The 22,426-nt window shown below is 37.8% G+C and overlaps 1 protein-coding gene across 3 annotated transcripts in view; it reads right to left on the bottom strand.

Moving 5' to 3' along the window:
- Positions 1-12,293, bottom strand: part of HGF (hepatocyte growth factor) — a 53,644-nt gene extending 41,351 nt beyond the window's left edge. For all 3 annotated transcript variants that reach the window (XM_079303045.1, XM_079303044.1, XM_079303046.1), the window contains exon 1: positions 12,024-12,293. In XM_079303045.1, coding sequence (XP_079159171.1) covers positions 12,024-12,099 — 76 coding nt within the window. In that variant the 5' untranslated portion in view covers positions 12,100-12,293. The remainder of the gene's footprint in view (positions 1-12,023) is intronic.
- Between the last annotated feature and the right edge of the window lie 10,133 nt (positions 12,294-22,426).

The following is a 22,426-nucleotide window of genomic DNA, read 5'->3' on the forward strand; positions in this document are numbered from 1 at the left end:
AGAAAAAAACCCCAAAACCACATTGTTAAGAAGAATGCTTAGATTAAAGATGGCATTAGATAAGGATAACATTTTCTAGGAATTACAGCATCTTCAGTACCTTAAGCATAGAGAATCTTACAAAAATAGGCTATAAGCATATACTGCAGAAGAATTGATTATTTTAGACAGTGATTTCCATTTTTAAAACCAAAATAGGAATAGGTAGGAAATATAGCAAAACCAGTTTCAAATAAACATTTACATAATGCTGTAAAATGGTAAAAGGAAAGTTTGAAAGTTTCTCACTGTTAGTAAATTTTTTTCAGAGCCTGCAAAATATCCCTGATAATTATTTGAGACCTTGTAAGTATGAAAAACTCAAGTGAAAAAGATTATCACTTGCTGAATGCAAAAACCTGTTCTTAATGCATTTATCATAAATTGTGAAGAGAAGTGGATTCTCAAAGTGGCACAAAATAATAATTTGTCCTCTTGCTGCTCCAATGATGTCTCAGTGTGATGTTGTGTCCAGTCTAAGTGTGACTGACTAGAGTTGTTAGCTCATAAAAACGTTTATAAAGTCAAACAGAGGCCATAGCATGGAAACAATCTGCAGTGTTGCAAAGATTCCTGCATAAATGAACACAATGATCTTGTTTCCATGTCTCTGTTGTAAGGCCCAGAGGAAGAGGCATAAAATGGAGGGAAGAAGATTGGCTAGAGATGTTTGGCTAAAGTGCAAGAGGAAAGGTCTTTGATATCTGCAAGAAAATTCCAGAATTTTCTCAATATTTATTTATGTTTTTACTTTGAATTCCATGAAAGCCAATCTGCCAGTGAAGGCTACTCCATTGTCTGTGAAGACAGATGAGCACATCTGGAGAATAACTGTCCCTATTCTGTCAGATGAGTTAACACAGGGAGAATAAATTGCCCTGTGGATCTATTTCTCCTTTTTCACTCAGTGATCCCAGATGATCTTTTTGGATTAGATGGATTATCCATGTAAGGTTAGGTGAATAAATTCCTCCCTAGTTTACAAAGTAGATAATAGTATTTTCCATAACTTATTTCCATGTAACTGTATTCACAGCTGTCCTTTCATTTTTCTCTACAGACTCTGCAACAATAATAGAACACAAATGTTCAGGTTCAATTTATAAATTCCGTCAGAGTTTTTCCAATTGATAAAACCTCAGCCTAGTGCTCTGGATAGATCCTCATGCACGTGCAGGCTGCACTTAGGCCAGTGAAGTGTTGCTTGGTGCACTCTGCAGAAGCTCAGAATAAATTGCAATAGCTGAGGCTCTGGAGGAGTTACTGACAGCTCCACATACTGAAAAACCAAAGAGGGCTTAGGGTGTTCCCTATGCAGAACTTCCATGCTGAAAATTGAGTTCACATTTTCACCAGATTCAGCTAAATCACACCTCTCAGTGGTGAGTTATCCCTAAGACACCTAGAAATATGACAAAGACATTTACATTAGATGTCATCAAGCTTCAGCTATGAAAAAAAAGAAGAAAAACAAAGAAGCAGAATATCTCTGCTGTGACATCCCTATAAAATAATCTTCACCCCGTCCCCCTTTCTTTCTTTCTTTTTGAACTAATGGAAGTCAACTATGCTACTCTTCAGCATCTAACAACTCACAATTTTAATCCAAATCACGAAAAAAATTAAGAAAAAAATATTTACCTTTAAATGTCATTATTATTACATGAAGGAGTCTTGATTAAAAAATCAAATGCTCGTAATTTTGGTGTTGTTTTAGGGACTTGTGTCAGATCTCTTTAGCATTTTCAGCCCTCTATTTGTGCAGTTCACATTAACCCAAAATAAATCACTGCTAAGAGAAATGTTATGATAATGTTCTCATCTAAAGGATCTGCATCCTGTTACTGGAAACAATTGTGTCTACATTGAAGCTGCTTTATTTTTTTTGTACCTGTGATAGAGCCAAAGTACTTCAAAAAAGGATTACATTTGCCCTTTAAGTCAACCACAGAAAAAAAAAAAATCTTCTATAAAGCTTTTGTGGTGTATTTCTCAAACTATTATCTTCCAAGACACACTTGTTAGTTTTATGTTGTGTCAGCCAAGACTTTTATGTCAAGTGGTGGTAAGAATCTGTAGAGAAATATCAAAGTATTTTCTTTCAGTCCCTGATAATAACATTTCCCATCTACTGATAAGTGCTATTATCTTAATTCCCAATGATAACAGCTTCTTAAACTCACCGGCCAGCATGCAAGAATATGATCTAAAAAATCAAGAAATTCTTCTCTGCCTGAAAAATATGGTAGAGAGTTCTGCTTTTTCTTTTTGTTCTTCTTTTCCTAGCAGTTGTCCAAAGAGGATTATGGGTTTGATCTTGCATTTAGCAATTCATAACAGCCTGATTTAGTTGAGCTTTCAAACAACAACATTCTATGTCTTGCCTATAATCCAAGAGGCAAAGGGCCAAGTGCATCTGTGGTGTGACTGTTAGAAACATCAGAATAATGCAAAGTACTACTTTAACAATTCTCACAACAAAATATATATAAAATAATATTCTTTTAGATTCAAATTAGGTGCCTTTATTAAAAAAATCTTAAATAGTGCCTTAGGCATTCTCCACATTAAAGCTTAGAATGCAGTATGATATAGAAATGCAACTAATTTGTGATTGCTATTCATTTCAATTTTTTAAACTTTTATTAATCAGGATTCTGCTCTTTTTGTGGGCCATGTCCTCTCATGTTTCCTGTAGTTTCATATCACATTACCAAGAAAATCTGACATTCCACTTAAATTTGAAAATATTAGCAGCTGATTCACACACAAAAGAATCCAGTCAAATATGAACCAACATTTCTTTCCTCAATAGAAACAGCCACTAACTAAAAATATTTCTTCAGTCCACTTAAAAAAACCTTCAAAAAGGTGAGGATGGTGCCTTTTTCTGTTTCTTAACATGAAGTTGGACAGAAAAGAGAAGAGCTCAGTCAGTGCCTTAGAGAATGGGAACTGACACATCTGCTCTAGTAGGATGCAGCCATTGGACAAGTGCTCCATAATCTCATTTGGGATTTCCACAGTCTCCCTGCTGATGTTCCCCAATTTCATAAAATACTTTAAATATTTACTTAAGAAAAAAGATATTGCACAGGGAAGGACATTTGCCTTGAAGCTACAAGAACTCACCTTTCTGTTCCCTTACTACATTTTTAAATGAGGTTTCTGTACAGTCGTTTCAGACAAGAATCATTGGCTGAGACTGCTCAAACTATAGGACACCTGGAGGAAAAGATTTCCAACAATACCTTCTCTTGGAGAAGTTCCAGTCCATGTCAAATAATCTCAATAATCAGAGATAAAGAAAATTGACACTCTGCAACATTTTTGTAAGAAAACTCATTACTGAGTTACAATGCCCATATTCTAGAACTTGCTTAACTTTAATGTTAATTATATTTATACAAAACAGGATCAGTAAGACAGAGAATTGTGAACAATGGAAGCCACAGAATGCAATATCACAGAAAGACAATTTCTTGATTAACAAGAGAAACAGGTTTGAAAAGGCAAAGGTGTTTGTATTTTGATTTCTCTTTCTCTCCAGTTATTCTGTAATCACTGGGCTGTTAGAAAATTGACAGCAAAATAGTTTCTTTTTTTCCTTCTCTCCTCATGTCTCACACCAAAAAAGGGCTTTGGGCCTCCCAAAGAGCACATCAGTCAGTTCTGAAACTACCTGACTATGTTCCGGGTCCCAAATCAAAACTTACACCTTGCAGAATAAAATTAATCTGACACTGAGATATATGATAGTACAGAAATTCAGCATGAATTTAATTTCAGTTTATTTAGAATTCAAAAACCTAAGCAATTTTACTCCCTCAAGTCTTAGCCTCATTACAAAATTATTTGGTTTTGTATAACCTATTTAGTAGTAAAAATCCTAATACAGCAAATACAGTATCATTTCTGTCATAATCAAAATATCATACAGGTTGTCATAGGACCCAAAGTTCACCTTTGTTCATAATAATGAGACCAAAACAGTACTTGTGTTATCTACTATAAAATTTTACAAGGAGATTACCTGAATTTATCTGCTTCATTGGTAATCCCTTTCTCCTTCCTCCACCACTCCAGTTTCTTTCTAATGAAGATGTACATCTTAGGCTGCAAAGTTATGGTCTTACAGAGCACAACTGGAGCATACTGGCGGCCTCCCCTAGAAAAATCTCTACTTCTATGGACTTGTTACAGACTCTACAAATCTTTTATTAAACACCAGTTATGATGCACTCAGCATGTCAGCTTCCAGGGTTTCCAAATTTCGCTCTAGTCTAAGCAAAAGTGAGTACTTTCTTAAAGAAACACATCTTGAAGTCTCCTGATAGTGTAAGAAGGCTTATTCCTTTTGTTTCTAATTTTGCATCCCACTTTATCATACAGAACAAAACCATCACAACTTAACATCAGATTTTTCCAAATGGGAAGATAAATACATTTATATTAAATATTTATGTTTAAATTGAGATTATTAATGAAAATTTGGTGCTTTGTAATTGAGTTATATTTGCCTTTTCTATTTGTTTAGACTTGCAGAACTTCAGCGTTTTACTATTTATTTGCTTTGTTGAGCTAAACAACAGTTTAAGTTTGTTTGAGTTTCAGCTGTGTGGGGACCTTCTATAACACCCAGTTTTTAAAAGAATATGAATACTCATGTAAAATCATCACTGTTCTTTGTTTGCAAGATGTCAGAGATCAACTAAATCTATGGGAAAATAAGTCAAGAAAATTAAGGTACCTGAATTTCTTAGACTAGCAGATGCTGTCAGAGAACTGCAGGACTCAACTGCAGTCCTTCCAAATGGAGAATGAAATACAAAATAACTTGGCATGAGGAGAAATATTTAAAAGAGGGAAATGGTCCACGTGCTCTGCAAGAAGCATGGAGAAGCTGTGGTTTCAAAATATATTCCAGTGAAGAAAAATAGTCACATAAAGTGACAGAACTATTTCAAAAATGTAAAACAGACATAGGCACTTTCTTTAGTATCAGCTGACTTATCAGATCTCTGTTTCATTTTTTGCATGATGTTTGTAATGAAATTAAGTCAGTTGACCTTGGGCAGTTAACAGATGGACTAATCAGAGACTGACTTATTTGTGTAATAATTGATAACCAGGTCAGAACACTAAAATGAGATTAGCTATTAATTTAATTTTGCAAACAAACATTACTGCAAGATAAAATAAACTGGATTTTCCCAATGACCTAGGAAAAAAAATATGAGAGGAATATCATGTGATTTAAAAGTTGGGCACATGGGATGGGAATTCAGAAATCTATCATCATATGAAAGACCTTTAATTAAAAAAAAAAAAAAAAAAAAAAAGAAAAAGAATAAATCTCCAACTTTAAACACACCTGAAATAAATGTAGGAAAGCACAGTTCAACACAATAAACATATCAAACATTTTATCAGGGGACACCATACTTGATAAAAAATGCATGGTAACTTATATTCTAAGTTTCTGAATGGGAAAAAAATGTGCAAAGTAAAAATCTGCAAAACAATGCATTGTCACAGTGTAAGCACTGACAATTCAATACAAAAATTAAAAACAAAGTATATGCATGAAATAGCATTTGGCAAAACTTGTGTAACAAGCTCAGTGAACAGGGTTTGGTAAAAAGGAACAGCTCTTATCATATATGGGTTGAAACCAGTATGCAAATACAGTGAGAAGTTTGTCTATTAAATATGATAGAATGATATGATATATCATGAATCATATGATATATGATAATTATATTCTATTAAGTATTTCCAAGACAATACTTTTTAAAGGATATAAAACATCAAGGGTACACTGCATTCTGGTGTGTGCCTTAGTATAATAAAGTAAGTAAGTATATAATAAATATACTGGCTTCATCAAGAAAAAAAAAAAAACAACAAACAAACAGACCCAATCTTCACCAGATGGTGAAAGTAGATGTCACTAAATGCTTTTGGATACAACATGCTTAAGTTAAGAGTGTGGCCACAGAAATAAAAGGAAGGAGGTTAAAGATGAATGTTGATACTAAGATCATTAATAGGGTCATCATGATATTGTTATCTGTGTGAACAGTTAGAAAGCACTTTTCAGTAAATACATTGAAGGCAATTTTATCTCTTAAGTCATAACAGAGTCACTCTGACAAAAAGAAAATCGATGCTCAACACTTTTAACTTACTTTCATCTACTTTAAATTTTTCTTCTTTCCTTCAGTATCAGAAATATCCAGATTCCTGGCTAGAATGCAAAAAGTGAACACCTTTTCCAAATGACTTCTAATTTGGGTGGAAAAGGGGAAAAAAAAAAAAGGAAGAAAGGCATACCAACATAATGAGAAACTGGAACAATCTGAGTTGTGCCCAAGAAAACAACTTTGTAGATTGGATAGGCTTAAAATGCCAGATTAAGTTTAATGCCACTATTTATGTAAGACAATAATTTGGCGTAAAAGAAGTTTACCAACCATACCCATAAAATCTGCAGTCAGCTGTGTAGATGGAAAGTCACCAAAATAAAACCAGCTGTCTAAGGAGGCATCTCTAACTTGTCAAAACTAAACAGTTTCTCAGAAGTACCTGGAGGATGATGTGAATGTTTTAACTTCTGAAATTAATTTTCTTGGCACAAGAGCCTCATGGGGAAAAAACATACAATTTTTAGAAAGTAGTTTGAAATGTATGTAACTATCCATACCATATTTATATATAATAGATAATGATTTCCGTATTTCTACGTTGGCTCTCAGTCTAGTTGTTGAGCAGATTCAGGAAATGCAGAAAGATATTTCTTTTTGGCTTTACATTACCACTCACACCACACACCCACACACCCTTATTAGCAACTGCAAAGACTGCCATGTAACTGGGAACCCAACTTCATGTTTATGCTAAGTCCTGCCTTTGGAACCCGCTCCTCTAGTCAGAATGAAAGCTCAAGGAGCTAAGGATAATGTTAACAACTGATATATTCTAAAATTGGATGGCAGCAGCAAATGGACAGCTCTTTTCCTTCCAAGAAAAGGTTATCTGCTCAGCAGGATGCTGGGACCCACTGGCAGAAACAAATGTGCTGCAGTTTGTACTCTGACTTACTGTATCTAACCTCTGGCTAAATTGCTGAGAGGATTTCCCCTTGTAAGATTTGTCTTCTTATGCACTGTGCACAAGTATTAAATCCCCACCATTTTCCATTGCATTCAACAGTCTTTACAAGCACTTGGCATCCCCTTCAAGGCACCCAGCACGTTGTGCCCTTCCTCTGTGATGGTGCCCCAGCCAACCTGAATTCTGGGCGTGCAGCAAGGGCCAAGGAGAAAAGCACAAGTAGGCAGGGCAGGGACTGGGCAAAACAAAGAATGACAGATGGTTGAGGGCAGCAAAACAGCCCCTGTGAGGAGTGGTGAGAGCCCTGCTGCATCTTGTATACATAAAAATAGTGCTGCTGGCCAAGGCAGCGAGTCATAGGAAAATCTGGAGCTGAGGGGGGACAGAGGGAGCAGCCAGTCCCAGCTGGGCCAGCAGCACCGAGGACTGCCAGGCACGGCTGGGCTCATCAGACTGCACATGGGTGGAGGCCCACAAGCCACTGAAAGCTACAGCTAGATTTTGCCAACACATTTGACTAATCTGGAGCACGTTCCCAGCTCTGCTTCGCCACAGTGATGCTTTGCATGGAGGTACTAACCAGTTTCAGAAACAGCTCTGCAACCCTCTGAGAGCACTGCCCCAAAAACCTACACAAGATGGGGTGAGGATGTCCTCATCCCTTCTGCTCTGTTCTTTTCAGCTGCCATACTTTTCCCACAGCAAGATTCAAATTTTGCTTGCATTATGGCAGTTGTCCTACTATACTTGCTTCCCAAGTAAGCATGGAGATCAATCCTTTCTCACCCCCATGATCAATCCATTCTCACCTCTGTGCTGCCTTCCAGTCTCCACCATTCCACCCCACCTCAATGCTGATGGGGAGAAAGTGAAATTCCAACACTCACCCAGTACAGATAATTGTAAAAAATTCAAGGCAATGCTTTTTCTCTCCACGTCATGCTTTTATTCAAAAAGAGGCCCAGTTAGCCTGATTTCAAACCTCCTTGGAAAAGTTTGAAATGCTTAAGTGGCAAACTAATGTTCAGCATAAAGATCCAAAAGGGAGAAATTCTGCACTCTGAGGGAGACTGCACATTTCCCTTCCAGCCCTGGCCTCAGCTGAAGTATTACAATAATGACAGATGAGCTCCTCCAATAAGAGGCTTTCCTTTCCTTGACTTCAGTGGTCAATTTTCCAGAGTTTTACGCAACATTTTAATCCCATGTCTTTCAACTCTATATTCTCCTGCTATGTTGCTTATGAAAATGGCATTAATAGAAACAGAAAATCTGTTAAGCAGGGTAAGAGCTGTATTACATGTGAGAGCAAAACAAGCAGCCCCTGGCACTGAGCACCAAAAGGATTCCATTAAACAGAAGGAATACACTCTTCCAACTGGCACAGTATCATTTCACTTTGTTGACAGTATATAGTATAATGATTATCTACAGCTGGGATGGGAAAGTATAATTCACATTAATTTTTTAAAATATACTTAGCTATGCAGACCACAGGAATACACAGCATTCAAAAATCGATTATGACTATGGGATTTGATTTTATTTTTCTTTAAGTGATAATTATATATAGGAACTAAGAGCAACTCCCACATCTTCATTAGCAACTTCTTCAGATCATCCAAACTACAGAATTTGCTTTAAATAAATTTAAATAAACATACTTGGCTGACAGTCCTCTCGCAGAAAAATGTATCTTTAATTTACATAAATCTTTAACATTCACGCTTTTGCAACATGCCAATATACTTGTTGCTTTGATTAAAGAGTAATTTTTAATTTCACTAGATGAGCATTATTAAAGAAATACTTCCCAAGAATACTGAATAATAAGAATATTTGAACAAGAGAGAAAACTTTGATAAAGTTTTTAGCTACAGATGAATTTCTTTGTCCAAGTGACACAGACTTACAGGATATTGATAATGACTAGGCAAGCAGTCTATAGGAATCATGCACATTTATCTTTCATCAATCACTGTTTTATCTTTTACATATTAAAAAGAAACTCAGAAAGTGATAACGGAGACAGCTTGCTGACATTTAAATTTCTTGTGTTTTCTTCACTCTCCTTTTTCTTTACCCCTTAATATAACCCAACTGTATTAGTCAGCAACTTCTGTTACACAGGACCTTGTCTTTGCAATGAACTTGGGGCATGGGGTTCCAAACTCAGAATAGTCATCCACAGAAAAACTATGTTCATCATTATGTACATTTGAAATCAAATTTGACAGAATAGCACTAAAAGTATGGATGTGCACTAGCAAAAGACTTCTCATGTTTTAATTCTGTTTTCATAGTTTGTTTTTCATATCTGAAAATAATCATATATATGCAAGTCCTGATCTTTCTTAAAAACATCCCAGTAAAAAGAATCGAAAATCCCAAACTAAGACAGCATATATGCTTACAAAGCAATAATTTTCAGAAATTATCCAGAAATTTGTATTTTCAGAAAGAAGTACACAACTTTCCCTTGCCTACACTTTTGTCAAAGATCATGTAATTTTTAAAATAAGGTAAGCAAAATGGCAGCATGTGATAAGAGTCATCTTTCTTACCAATAAGGCAAACAACAGGATTAATTAATATTAAGGAATATGGGGGAGGAAAATTGAGAAAGGCAAGGTTATCAAGAAACTGTCACCATGAGAGCTGGTCAGAAAACAAGTCCTACTCTGAAAAACTCGGAAGTTTTAGAAATCTAATTTTTCTCCTCACTCCTAAACTGGAGAGCCCATTGGTGGAGACACAACCCTACTCATCAGCCCAGTACTGACACAGGCAGTACAGAAGATGAATGTCTCAGTCTTCTTCAGTCTCCCTCACAAAATATTAGCTGGATCCAACATACATAGAGGCTGGTGAACTACAGGCCAGCACTAAGACCATAGAGTCAGGGACAACTTTCTCTCATTCAGGAAAAGCACCCTGACTTACCAGGAGAGAAAAGCATGACCTAAGCTTCTTATGAGCTTGGCTATAGACTAGATGTGTAGTTTTGGCCCATGGAATAAAGTGTGTGTGTGTGAGTGTGTCTGCAGTGTTTCTTTTGCTTATTTTTTCTAACTAGCCCATCAGTCGATGAGCTTCTGTCTCAGGTGAGGGTTTCTCAACAGCAAGTTACTACAAGCTATTGGCAATGTCTCCTGATGCATATTTCTCTATAGTTTGATTTGAGGGAAACAAACCAAAGAAACTTTCTCTTTAACAGGAATTATTTTTGTGAAAAGTTTCAACGTATCAGCATTTTCCAGTAAAAGAAACCCCAAAAATTTTCTCAGAAAATTCCTAACCAGGTCTAGTCATCACTTTTCAGAGAAGCTTCATATCCAAAAAAATAAAATTCCAATGTAGATGGGAAAGAAATTCAGAAAAGCATAGTATCATAGTGTCTTGTATCTCTGTGTCACCTGCTAAAGAATGCCTGTGAAAACAATATCCTCAGTGAGCAGACTGAGCACAGAAGCTGTAATGAGATTGTTCAGCATCCTACAGAGCCACACTCTTGCTTGCAGGGGGAAAACAACAGGTTTTACTGCACGTGATGCTGCCAGTCTGTTTTTGACTTGCCCACTCAGATCACAAAATATTCCACTTTGTAATCCCATTTCAAAATAGTTTTGTTTTTTGTTTTTTTTAAATACAAAACATAGTTACATCTTGTAAGCCATCAGCGTTCCCTGCCATACTGTGCCTGATGCCCTCAGATATTGCCCCAGAACCAGCTGCCACTATTCCCTGCCCTTGCTTTGCCCGCTCCTGGCAGATTCTTTCCCTGAATTGTGCCTGTCCTTTGTTTCTGTCTGTGCAAAGGTCTGACCCTAACAATGTTGCCGGAAGGAAGGAAAGGTTTGTAGGAACCCTTACAAACTTTTTTCCTTAAACGTCTTCCCAGAGGGCCAATAGAAAGCACAGAGTTGGCTCTTCAGATAATCAGTCCAGCGGGGACACTTCAGGAAAGAAATTCAGCTAAAGAGCATCCAGCACTTGATTACTTATTGTTCGTCCCTTGCCCCCCCCCTCCATCTCCGGGATTTCAGCGGGAACATCTAATGAAATTACAAGTATTTCAGTCTGGAAATAGCATGTTCATGCTGTTAAACTTCAGCAAGGACATTCCCGTTCAGCAATGCACTATCCCGTGCTTTGGGTATCCCTTGTCAACTTCTGTTACTTCACATTTATTTTACCACTGGAAATTAAGGATACACTGTCGCGTCCTGACAAAGGCCGGGAGCACCTCTGGGCGATGATGCGATTTCCTTGCCCCCTCTCCTGGTTTCCATCCAGGTCTGCCCGTCCTGAGCGAGCCCCGCTCCCGCTCCCGCACGGTGCGGGCGGCGGCTCCGCAGCCGGGACGGGTCCGCCTCCCGCGGCCGGAGCGCGGCTGCCCCGCGGCTCGGGGGCACCGCCAGCAGCCCGGACAGCGGGAGAGCCGCTGACAGCCCCACCTGCGGGCTCCGACCTGCGGGCTGCGACCCCGGGCTCCGACCCGGGGCTCCGACCTGCGGGCTGTGGTCTCCAAACTGTGGCTCGGACCTGCGGGCTGTGGGCTCCGACCTGCAGGCTGCAACCTGCGGGCTGCGGGCTGCGACCCGGGGCTCGGACCTGCGGGCTCTGACCTGGGGTTCTGACCTGCAGGCTCTGATCTGGGGTTCTGACCTGCAGGCTCTGACCTGCAGGCTCTGACCTGGAGCTCTGACCTGGGGCTCCGACCTGCGGGCTCGGAGCCGCGGGCTGCTCCCGGCGCGCCGCCCCAGCGCCCTCCCTCCCTCCCTCCCTGCGGCGGCGAGCGGGGCAGCGGGACGTGCTGCGGCTGCGGGGCGGACGGGGGTCGCTAGCCAAGTGATAGAAGGACTGACCTGCCGCGGGGCTGGCGGTGGGCAGCAGCAGCAGCTGGTGGAGCAGCAGGGCTGGCAGGAGGTGGGTGGCCCGCATGGTGCTGGCGGCCCCCCCGACGGCTGGCGGGGAGGAGAAGGGGAGATGGCTCCTCGCAGGGACCCTGTGCACCGCCGGTCACTAGAGGAGGCAGAGTGAGCCGAGCTTTTTATTGCGATGATCTAAGTTTGTTGTGTGATTAACTGGAAAGATCTGGGTCCCAACTCCCTCTTACGGTAAGAAACTGTTTAACAACATCCCCTCTCTGCCTCTTCTTCTCCTCCCCTCCTCAGGAGCTGCCTCCCTTCCCTCCCACCCCTCCACCAGCCCAGGGTGAGGTCTTCCACCGCCTCATCCCTCCCTCCCTCCTTCCCTCCTTCCCCCCCGCCTCTCTCTCCATCCCTCAGAGGCTCGGAGGAGCAGGGACCGGGTCTCTCATCTCTTACCTCGGGGCTGGTGACTTGTGCAGCACGGTTCTCTCACAGCCCCCATTGCATCTCACCTGCAGCCAGAACAGACCTCTCCTTCCCTGCAGACATGTTTCTTCACATCGTCCCCCTTTCTGTACCTGCCCCTTGCCAGGACCATCCCTTGCACCACCTCCATCCATAGGCATTTCACTGGGATTCTCCCACCCCGTGGACAATTTCACTGTGAGGGAACACCTTTCCTCTCACCTGCCCAGACTGCCCCCGGCCACCAGCCTGGCCTTCCCATCACTCTCTCTGGCCATCTGACAAATGCCACTTCCCCAAATTTGTGGCAGCTCTGGGGAATTTAAAGGTCAAGTATCAGCTGCTGGCGTCGCTCCATGGAGACAAGCTTCATCCAAAGCCATGCCTGACCTTCCTTCTGTTGCAGGCAAAGTCATTGTAATTCTTCTCTTGCACTTCATTTTAACCTCATGGAAGCAATGACATTGGGTTTTGTTTAAAGTCATGAGACCGGCCTTCATGACACGCAAGTGTTCAAAAATAAACACTTGAGGAGAAGTTTTTCTGTAATTTAAACTGTTCCTTTCTCCCATGCATCCACCTACCATCTACAGCAGGAGTGTGTGACAACAGCGGAAACTGTTTCCCTCCTTTTTCCACAAATAAACCAGAGACCTGCATGTGGCCACACGGCATGTGAGTCAGAAAAATGTGTCCTTCCCAACCTAGACTCCTCTGTCCATATTGATGATTAGCACCTTCGAGTGAAACAGCTGTTCATAAAAACAAAAAGTCTATTTCTCAATCCACAAATAACTTTCAATCAAGTATTTCCAACATATATGAGTGGGATGTTTTTACCCAGTTTGTGCCCAGTGGCAAAAAGTTAAAATTTCTATTTGGGAATTACTGCCTTACTAAAGGAAAGTAAGGTGACAAAAGCATTTGAGAGACAGTCTGTTAAGAAAATATTTTGAACATTTGGTATTACAGGGAAAACACATTTGTGAGAAAAAAAATAATTTCTGTTGCAGCATGAGCATTGTTTCTAGGGGGTTTAGTTGATTTTTTTTTTCTGTCCTTGTTTTCTCCCAAGAGTAAAAGTTAACTTTCAGGAATTTCTTGAAGATGTACAACCTGAGAAACAGAGAATATGTGGCCAACAACCTTGTGTGGAATCCTTGTCCACTGCAACTGACAAAACATGGATTTCCCAGGTCTTGTTTTCTGGTTTTTTCCCTGCCAAAGATAGACAATAGTATAAACAAAAAGCAACAAAAATAATCATATCACCATTCTGAGCCCAAAATAGCCACGTTCTGTTAACCAGATGTACTTGACTTGTTGTCCATGCATGTGTTGAGTGACCTTTTTTGCAGAGGACAGAATCATGTGCCATTAAAGTCAAGTAGAATTTTTTACCACTGATTTCCCTGAGGGGAATACTTGGCCTGTATTCAGATTACTCCTAAATTTTAGGAAGATTGCTGTTGTGTCTCTTGAGGACTAGGGTGCTCCTTAATGGAGGAAATATTCTGCTATATGTATTGCTATTATTAATACATAATCTTGTGGATTATTCATGATGTGTCTCAGCTCTGTAGGTGAGATCAAGTCCTGGTCATAAGCTTCTTTAGGTGCATATATTGGGCAGGTGTAACTCCACAGTCCTTCTTCTCCTTTTGTCCAGTTTTGGGGAGCTGCTTGAGGATACCTCAGCTTTTACATGGACCATATATATCTCCCTCAGAGGAAATCAGGGCACAGGGATTAGAGGGCCAGGGATATTAGAAAGGGAAAGTTCCTGCAGATTCTACATTCAGATGTTCTATCTGTCAAGATAAAGATTTGTGTCTGGATTTGAAGGAAAATGCTTTTTGGTGCAGCATCATATACTGTAAAATGTAACATGATTCTTTTTCTGTGTCTTCTTGCTCCATAATTTTGCAACAGAAGCATAATGTTTTATCAATTCAATCAAATTTTATTAATTTTCAGTTTGAAGGAAAGCTGCAAAAATTGCATTTTCATGCTTAAATTTTCAGAAAAAAATTTGTGTTCAGTTTCAGTCTGCACATAGAGTAACTAAAAATTAAAATACAATATTTAAAAGTAGTAGATTTTATGCAAGAATATTATGTTTTCTGACCTTTTGAGGGCATTCTTTTGGACCTATTAATCTCTTTCTCTATTTCTGTTTCTGGTGCTTATCTAAGAGTGGGGATTTTTGGGCTATTGGGATTTTTGATTATATTTTTTTCTATTTTTTTGGCAGCTCTGCAAACATGTTCTGAAAACCTGGCTTTCAAATCAGCATAGCTCTGTATTAGAAAAGTAGCATAACATTTCTGTAGAAGTTATCTAAAAAGAAAAGAGTCACTGCACACTTTACCAGAGAGGTATTTGCTCTGGACTGCCTACATGAGTGAAAAATTTTGAAAAACTTTATTTTGGTTGGAAAAGTAAGCAGACATGACCAAACACATAGAAACTGCTATTTTTATATTCTCTTTTCTGACCATAACCACAAATGAATCTGTTTTTCAGATGTAACTTGCTGTTCAGAAATGCTAGATATTCACAGTTTGGGCAGGAATCCTTGCATATATGCAAAATAATATTAAGTCACAGTTAGTTCAAATAAAACTTTTCTAAATGAACCAGCATGTCTCATTTGAAGCAACACTTTTGCTCAAAATAAACCTTTATACTTCTTTATCTGGTATAGGTATCACTGTGGTAAAGCTGCACGAGACAACAAGACAAATAAAATAAGTAAGTGCTTGCAGTAATTATCATTAAACAGGAAGTTGGTTGATGAAAAAGTCTCAGGCTGCCTGAGTAGCTTAACCAAGCAATTGTGCCTCACATTTCAAGAAGTATTAAGCTCTATTGTCTTTTTTTTATAACCTGATCTTGAGATTAGGAGCAGAAAAGGTTGTGGTATGGAGCACAACCAGAGATTTGACACTGCTGGGAAAGGCAGAGGTTAGGCAGAGCTGCAGCACATGAGAGGTGTCAGTACTTGCTGAGGCACCTCTAAGCTCTGGGAGCACTTGGTACTTTCCAAGATTATACCCATCCTTCTTCATGCTAAAAGAGAAAGGGAAATAAGGTGTGAAAACTGGAAGGAGGAGCAGGAAGAAGTGGATAACAAGATCCACACATGGGAATTAATGTCCAGTTGAAAGCAAAGGCACAGAAAATTCACAGTCTACTATTCCAGATTCTGTCCAAAGGACTTTGCATGTCATTGAACTAAATGTTGCAGATCTGACCTGCTGGTCCCAGAGGGCAGATTCACCACACCAGCCAGGAGCCCTGAGGGTGAAGTGGGGCAGTGTGGCTCCTCACACAGGCCTTGAGCTGATTCCCCACCTGGGAAACCCAAGAATGAACACGAGCTCCAGAGTGACTTGGTTGGGCTTGGTTCCACCCTGTATAATTCACATGTGTGAATTCAGAATATTCAAACACATAATTTCCAGTTCTTCCTGCACCAGAGTCCCAGGTGCTCAGGCATGTTTGCTAAACCCAAGCCAGGTAATCCAGCATTCATCCCTGCAGTCAGTTAATGGCAGAAATCATTTATGGCTTCCCTTCATGGGACATAGGGAAAAACAAGTGTTTTTCTCATACTTGCTACATGCTAACTAAAAAGAGTTAAGATGGATAACAGAGCAAATTTTAAGTTCTAGTGTAAAAGTCATTTAAGTAATTTATGGAATGGTACCCAAGGGCAGCAGAGGATAATTCAGCCCATCAGAAATTACTATAACTAATATTTGGGAAGAGGAAAAAAAATAAAGAAAAAATGCAAGAATATATACAACACATTGTTATTAGTAGGAAATAGCTGTTAAAATTTTATCTGATCGAAATTTAGATATTTCCACACCTAAATGTTTTATCTACATGGAAATGTGCTTGCAAAATTATTATTTTCATTAAAATTTCCAGTAATAATCATTTGAAGTTTTGTGGGACATGCTGCACGTGGTTATGTGCATTTTGAAACACCAAAAAATCCCTCACTCAACTCTGAAGAATTTTGTTTCTTGTATATAATCAGAGTTTAGATATATTGATGAAGAATGCTAAACTTTTAGTTTATATTTGTTTTTTTTACTCTGCTATTAGTGTCTGCAATACCAAGAAAGTCTGCAAAGGATAAATATCACTGGTAGTACTGGTAAATAGATTCTAATCTACTTTGTGTTACTCAAGGCCTAATTTGAACTGCAAACCCTTTACAATAGCTTTTTATTTATTTATACTTTTTGTGCAAGAATGTAAGAAAAAATGAACCTCTCTGTGACCTCAGTCTACTAGAATTAAGTTGTGGTACTGGCTTTTGGAAAAAAAACCAGAAGCTGAATATGTTTGCTATGAAGTAACAGCCCTAGAAGCCCTTAATTTACATGCCACAGTTAAAGTTATTTCTCTGAGAATGTGTTTTTTGGTTCAAAAGTCTTCATTTTTTTTTGCATATTTAGGTAATGTGCTAAGCTTGACCATGGTCAAGGAAATCCAGATTTGTATTCATACTTTTTTCTTTATTGTTGAAAAGCTTGAAAATGTCTACATAAATATTTAACCACCAAGAAAATCTCCAAGTCACGTTGTCTTTAGAATTATCTGTCTTTTAAATCAGTTTGGTGATTTTTGTGTCTGAGGTAAGGTGTGTATATATGTTATTTGGACATATATGTCCAAATGTTTCTTTTATATGTAGAAATAATTCACCCCTCCTCCTGCATTTTTTGAAGTCAATGAAATCCAAGAGTGTGCTCAAGTAATACCACTGAACATCCCTGGGTGAATATTTCTTTAATTTACCTGGCTAAACCATGAAACCTAGGATAGTTTTTCTAAGAGCTTTTTACACCAGATCTGAAACTGGAGAATAGATTTTACATTTCCTAGAGCATTTCTTATTTTCAGTAATTGCTTTTATTTCAGAAACACAGTAAAATTTGGATGGATTTCAAATCAGGGCATAGCTTTTTAGTTTGAATTTAAAAAAAATAAAATTATGTATATATGTATGTATATATGTATGTGTATATATATATATATGTATGTATGTATGTATATGTATATAAAAATAAAAAATCAAAACAAACCATAATTATTTCAGGAAGAATTTGACAAAAACAATTCAGACATGTTAATACAGGCTCATGTACTGGTTTTTTCAACTTAAATGTGTGCTTTTCAATTGGCAAAAGTTTCCAACAGGTTCTCTATAGCATATATTTTATCCCTAGAGGAGGTAGGTGGCAAAAAGCAAAGGTTCATTACTTTCCATTATGATAATTCTGTAAAAAAAGTTGTTATCAGATAAGCTGAGAAAACACTGCCAAAACTGAGAGATCAGATACAATAAAAGAGGTATCATACAGTGGTTTAATAAAAATGAAATATTGCTATAAAAATACTATTGATATATCTCAGACTGGTATAAATATTAGGAAGTGTATTCAATCAGTTTAGAGTACCAAAGACTAAAATTAAACTGGTCTTAACTATGAACTGTATGCTATGGAATAACTCCAGTGATTCAAAAATCCAGATACAAAAGCCTTAGCTCTTTGAATTCCAGAGACTGAAGACTTCCAGAACTTGCTGTCAAGAGTAAATTCTCTAGGATTTCATATCAAAGAGGAGAATTTCTACCTAGGGTGCTGTTAAAGATTTCAGAAAGAAACCTTCATGGGGATTCACTAGTTTCCCAGCAGTCTCTCAGACATGAGGCCATATTAATAACAGCTCAGAAAAAAAACACAAACAAAAAAGAGCTTGTGGTTCATGGCCATAAAACACTGATCTTTCCTGGTTTAAGGTTTGTAAGCCCAGAGACAGAAAGCTTGCCAAGATATCAGAAAAGATGTTCTCAAAGGAGAAATAGCTTGTCTGCTTTTAAAGAGCAAGCTTTGGGTGCTTTGTTTGAATCAAAGTCTCCGTGTTTGGGCGACAAGCTTTGTAATGCAGCTACTGGAAAATAGTCAAGTAGGGAAAAGGGACATGTGGCTGCAGAATCAGGACAGGAACTCTCAAAGGAAGACTAGGGCAAACTGTTAAATTTCTCTACTGTATCATTTCTTTATATCTTAAAGAAAAACCTTTCCTCAGCCCAGCTTTCTCCCCTAAGGTCTTACCAGAGGTATTGCAATTCTGGTAGTGAAATGAGGCTGATAGCAGTGTGATTGCTCCACATCTGCTATGTCAATAAAGCATATTCACTTCTCCAGGCTATTTTTAGTGTTCTATACCTCAACACTATGCACAGTGTTATTTATAAAGTACCCAATCCCCACATTTCATAGAGATAAACTGTTGGCCAAGCTTTTTTGTTAGAGGTGAAATTTGAGCATGAATGATTAGGCTTCACTGCACATTAGGCAATGACAGAGTGTATTCTTGCCTTAGCATATCCTTCTGCTGGAGCTCCTGGCTACCAATTTTTGCAGCAAAAATAAGACTGAAACAGAATTTGGATGTCTATGGGCTGAAGGAACAAATCTAAAGCTGTCTGCAGCTTTGATGAACTTTTCCAAAGTTTTGCTCCCCTTCTTTATATGAAAAATTGAACTTACCAAATAAAAATGTTTTTATTTTTGAACACTACTGCTAAGCAAGGTGGTATAATAGCCTATTTAAATTGTTTTTGTTATATTATTAGATAAGATTTTCTTATTAATCAAATCAGATTGATGTTCATAAACACAAAGAAAAAAAAAAAAAAAAAAAAAAAAAAAAACATTTGCAATAGTAGCATAGAAAAAACTGCGGAAAAGTTAATTGGCAGTTTTCTCTGCTGAATAGCAGCTGTGCTGTGCCCTATACTGAAATGCATTATTTCTCACTTTGTATTATTGCTGGAAGTTTTTGTGAAGTCTTTCTTACAGTAGTGATATACAGATTAATACTCCCTGTATAACTCCCCAGGTCAGTAACACTGGGTTTTAATTTTACGAGTCTGCAGATTAGGTTGAGGGACAAGTCCAAATAGATAAGAAATTTTATCTGACAGTGATCAATGAAGGTTGTCTAGGGAAAAGTATAAAACCAGAACAAGTTTTCAGTGATATTTCTTTAGAATGTTTCCCAACATGCCAACGTTTGATGGTCATCCAACTTTCAGTGCTATGAAATTCATTATCTTCCCATTGATTTATGACTTTTTTTCTCTCTCTGTGAAGAGATGTTTCCCATGTAAACAGCTAAGCAAAAATATTAGCTAAATCAGCTAAGGAAGGGATTTTTAAATATACCATTTTGTGCATTTCTTTTTTTTCTACTGGTAAAAATAGCTTTTTTCATATACTATGGAAAAATTAATATTCAGAGTTGCAATAATATTACTTGAGAAGAAGCCAGACCAAACCAAATCCTAATAACCCTTCTATCCTTTACTTGCTTTTCATGTGAACCCTTGAATAAACAATTCATGTAAACCCTTGAATAAACAATTTTTAATAAGGAAGTAAAACCATCAATACAGAAAATATGTAGATACACATACCACATATCTGATTAGCAATTTTTTTTGCCATTCCAATGTATTTCTTCATTTATTCCCAGTAGATAAGCCAATGTGGTTTCAATTCATATATTAAAGAGCAATGGCAATACTCTTTATTTTTCCCTGAGATTATTTTATACACATGTCCTTCAGTTATGGAAATACTTCAGATAAACCACTGATAATGTGCATTGAGCACCCACAGGAAATACAGGGATATGTCACTCAGCCTGAGATGAACAACATTTAAACTATTTTTCTTATAACTGCTCCAAGGGAAAAAAAAAAAATCTGGTATTTGTTTCCCAAGATTAAAATAGCAAACACACTATTGACATTTAATCTGTATTTTATGACAAGAATGTTTGATAAAATCCTATTGAAAGGACTGCTATAGAAACCTGTCTCTGTATCTGGAAATAATTTTCCAATTTTTAACAGGAGGCATAGTTAACCAAATGTTGAATGCTGTAGATCATGTTTTTAAAAAGGGTTTGAGTGCTAATTACTGTGGTAAACCACTTATATGCCTCATTGACAGTAGATATGGATGGTGGATACAGAATTTAATATTTTCTTTTTTTTCTTTCTTTCTTTCTTTCTTTCTTTCTTTCTTTCTTTCTTTCTTTCTTTCTTTCTTTCTTTCTTTCTTTCTTTCTTTCTTTCTTTCTTTCTTTCTTTCTTTCTTTCTTTCTTTCTTTCTTTCTTTCTTTCTTTCTTTCTTTCTTTCTTTCTTTCTTTCTTTTTCTCTTTCCCCTTTTCTCTTCCACTTCTTTTTTCTTTTTCAGCTTCTTCCTCACTTTCTTTCTCTCCTTTTTTTCTTTTTCTCTCTTTCTTCATCACAATCTTCTTTTAACTTTCTCCTTATAATCTCCCTTTAACTCTCTCCCTACCTTTCTGTTCTTCTTTCCTCCTCTCTTTTTCTCTCTTTTAAAACGTTTATTAAAACCTCACAGTCTTCCTGTGTATTGTTAATTTAAAAATACAGTTATGTGGGCTAAGATTTATGAATTTAATTTTGGCCTATGAAACAAACACTAGAAGAGAAGTTTGCAAGATGAAAGTTTAACAAAAAATCGTGACTCTGAGGGCAAAATTTAGTGGCTAAATCCCAGAGAGTAGGTATTTTAGGTGGAATTCTGAGTCATGCTGCCTGCCTTCCTGTCCATGGTCATCTTTCCTGACTTTGCTGATACCAGAACAGCTGCTGAAATGCAGCCACAGTTGAACCAAAGATACTTCTCTGTGGTAGATGTCCAAAGAAACTTTTTAAGGAGGTAGAAGGATGCTAAGAGCTTGAAATGTTCTATCACATCAGTGTATCCACCTAACACAGATGGAGTATCAGCACTGTAAATAGCAGCCTGTTCAAAGATGGAGCTTAACAGCATCATCAGTTTTTCTCCTGTGCACAAAGATCTCATTTGAATAACATTAACCAGCTGTTGTTCTGGATGGCCCTTCTTTAAAGAGATAACAAAATATGGTCACAAATTCAGTTACCCTTGGTTATCTCCCAGTCATATCTGTGGGACTTGTCATGTTTTTAGACTTATTCAAAAGAACTTTCTTGGCTCTAGGTATCTGGGACTGTTTTTCTAAAAATAGAGGAGGTATTTCAAAGGGTGTTGACTCCAAAATAGCTTACAAACTATTGATAAAAAACTTACAGAGTTTTATCCTGAGTCAAAACACTCACAAAAAAAAAAAAAAAAAAGCCAAAATATAAATATATGCCTTGTATAATCAAGTCTGAATGAATAGCTAGCTTTCGTGATGGAATTCAAAGAAAAAACATCAGGATGGAAAAATGCACACTCAAACTGAAAATCATAGGTCATCTGCCCAGCAAAAAATTCCAGTGAAGTAGCACTCATGGTGAAACAAGTATTCAGTTAAATATGACATGGTTGCAACAGGAAGGAAAATAATTTTTTAGCAGTGTATCACACTGTTTAAGCCAAGACTGACCATATACTTGATGAGAATCAAGACAATGACACAACCTTCTAAGTAGGTAAAAACTTCTGCAGTCAAGCAGGAAGAGCAGCTGCAGTAAAGGGCTAAAACTATTTGCTTATTCATTTTATTAAATAGGTGATAGAGCACAAATATTCTGTTTTAAATAAGTCACTGCTTCACATCCAAATGGATTAAGTCATTGAGAAAAATAGTATAGTTTCAATAGTCTGTAAAAAAGTGTTCCACTTAGCATGTCTAAATAATAAATGCAGATGTACCATCTGTGTTTGGAATGGAAGGTTGCCTACCCACAAATCCATTTGAAAAGACATTTTTATATATACACCAGGGAACCAGAAGTGAAAATAAGAAACATAAGAAAAACTTTCAGATATATTCTAGAGTCCAGGAAGCCTAAAAAAATACTACTAGAAGACAGGCAAATCATTACACCTGTGATTGT

The sequence above is a fragment of the Erithacus rubecula genome, assembly GCF_903797595.1.
Source record: "Erithacus rubecula genome assembly, chromosome: 4".
Lineage (NCBI taxonomy): Eukaryota > Metazoa > Chordata > Aves > Passeriformes > Muscicapidae > Erithacus > Erithacus rubecula.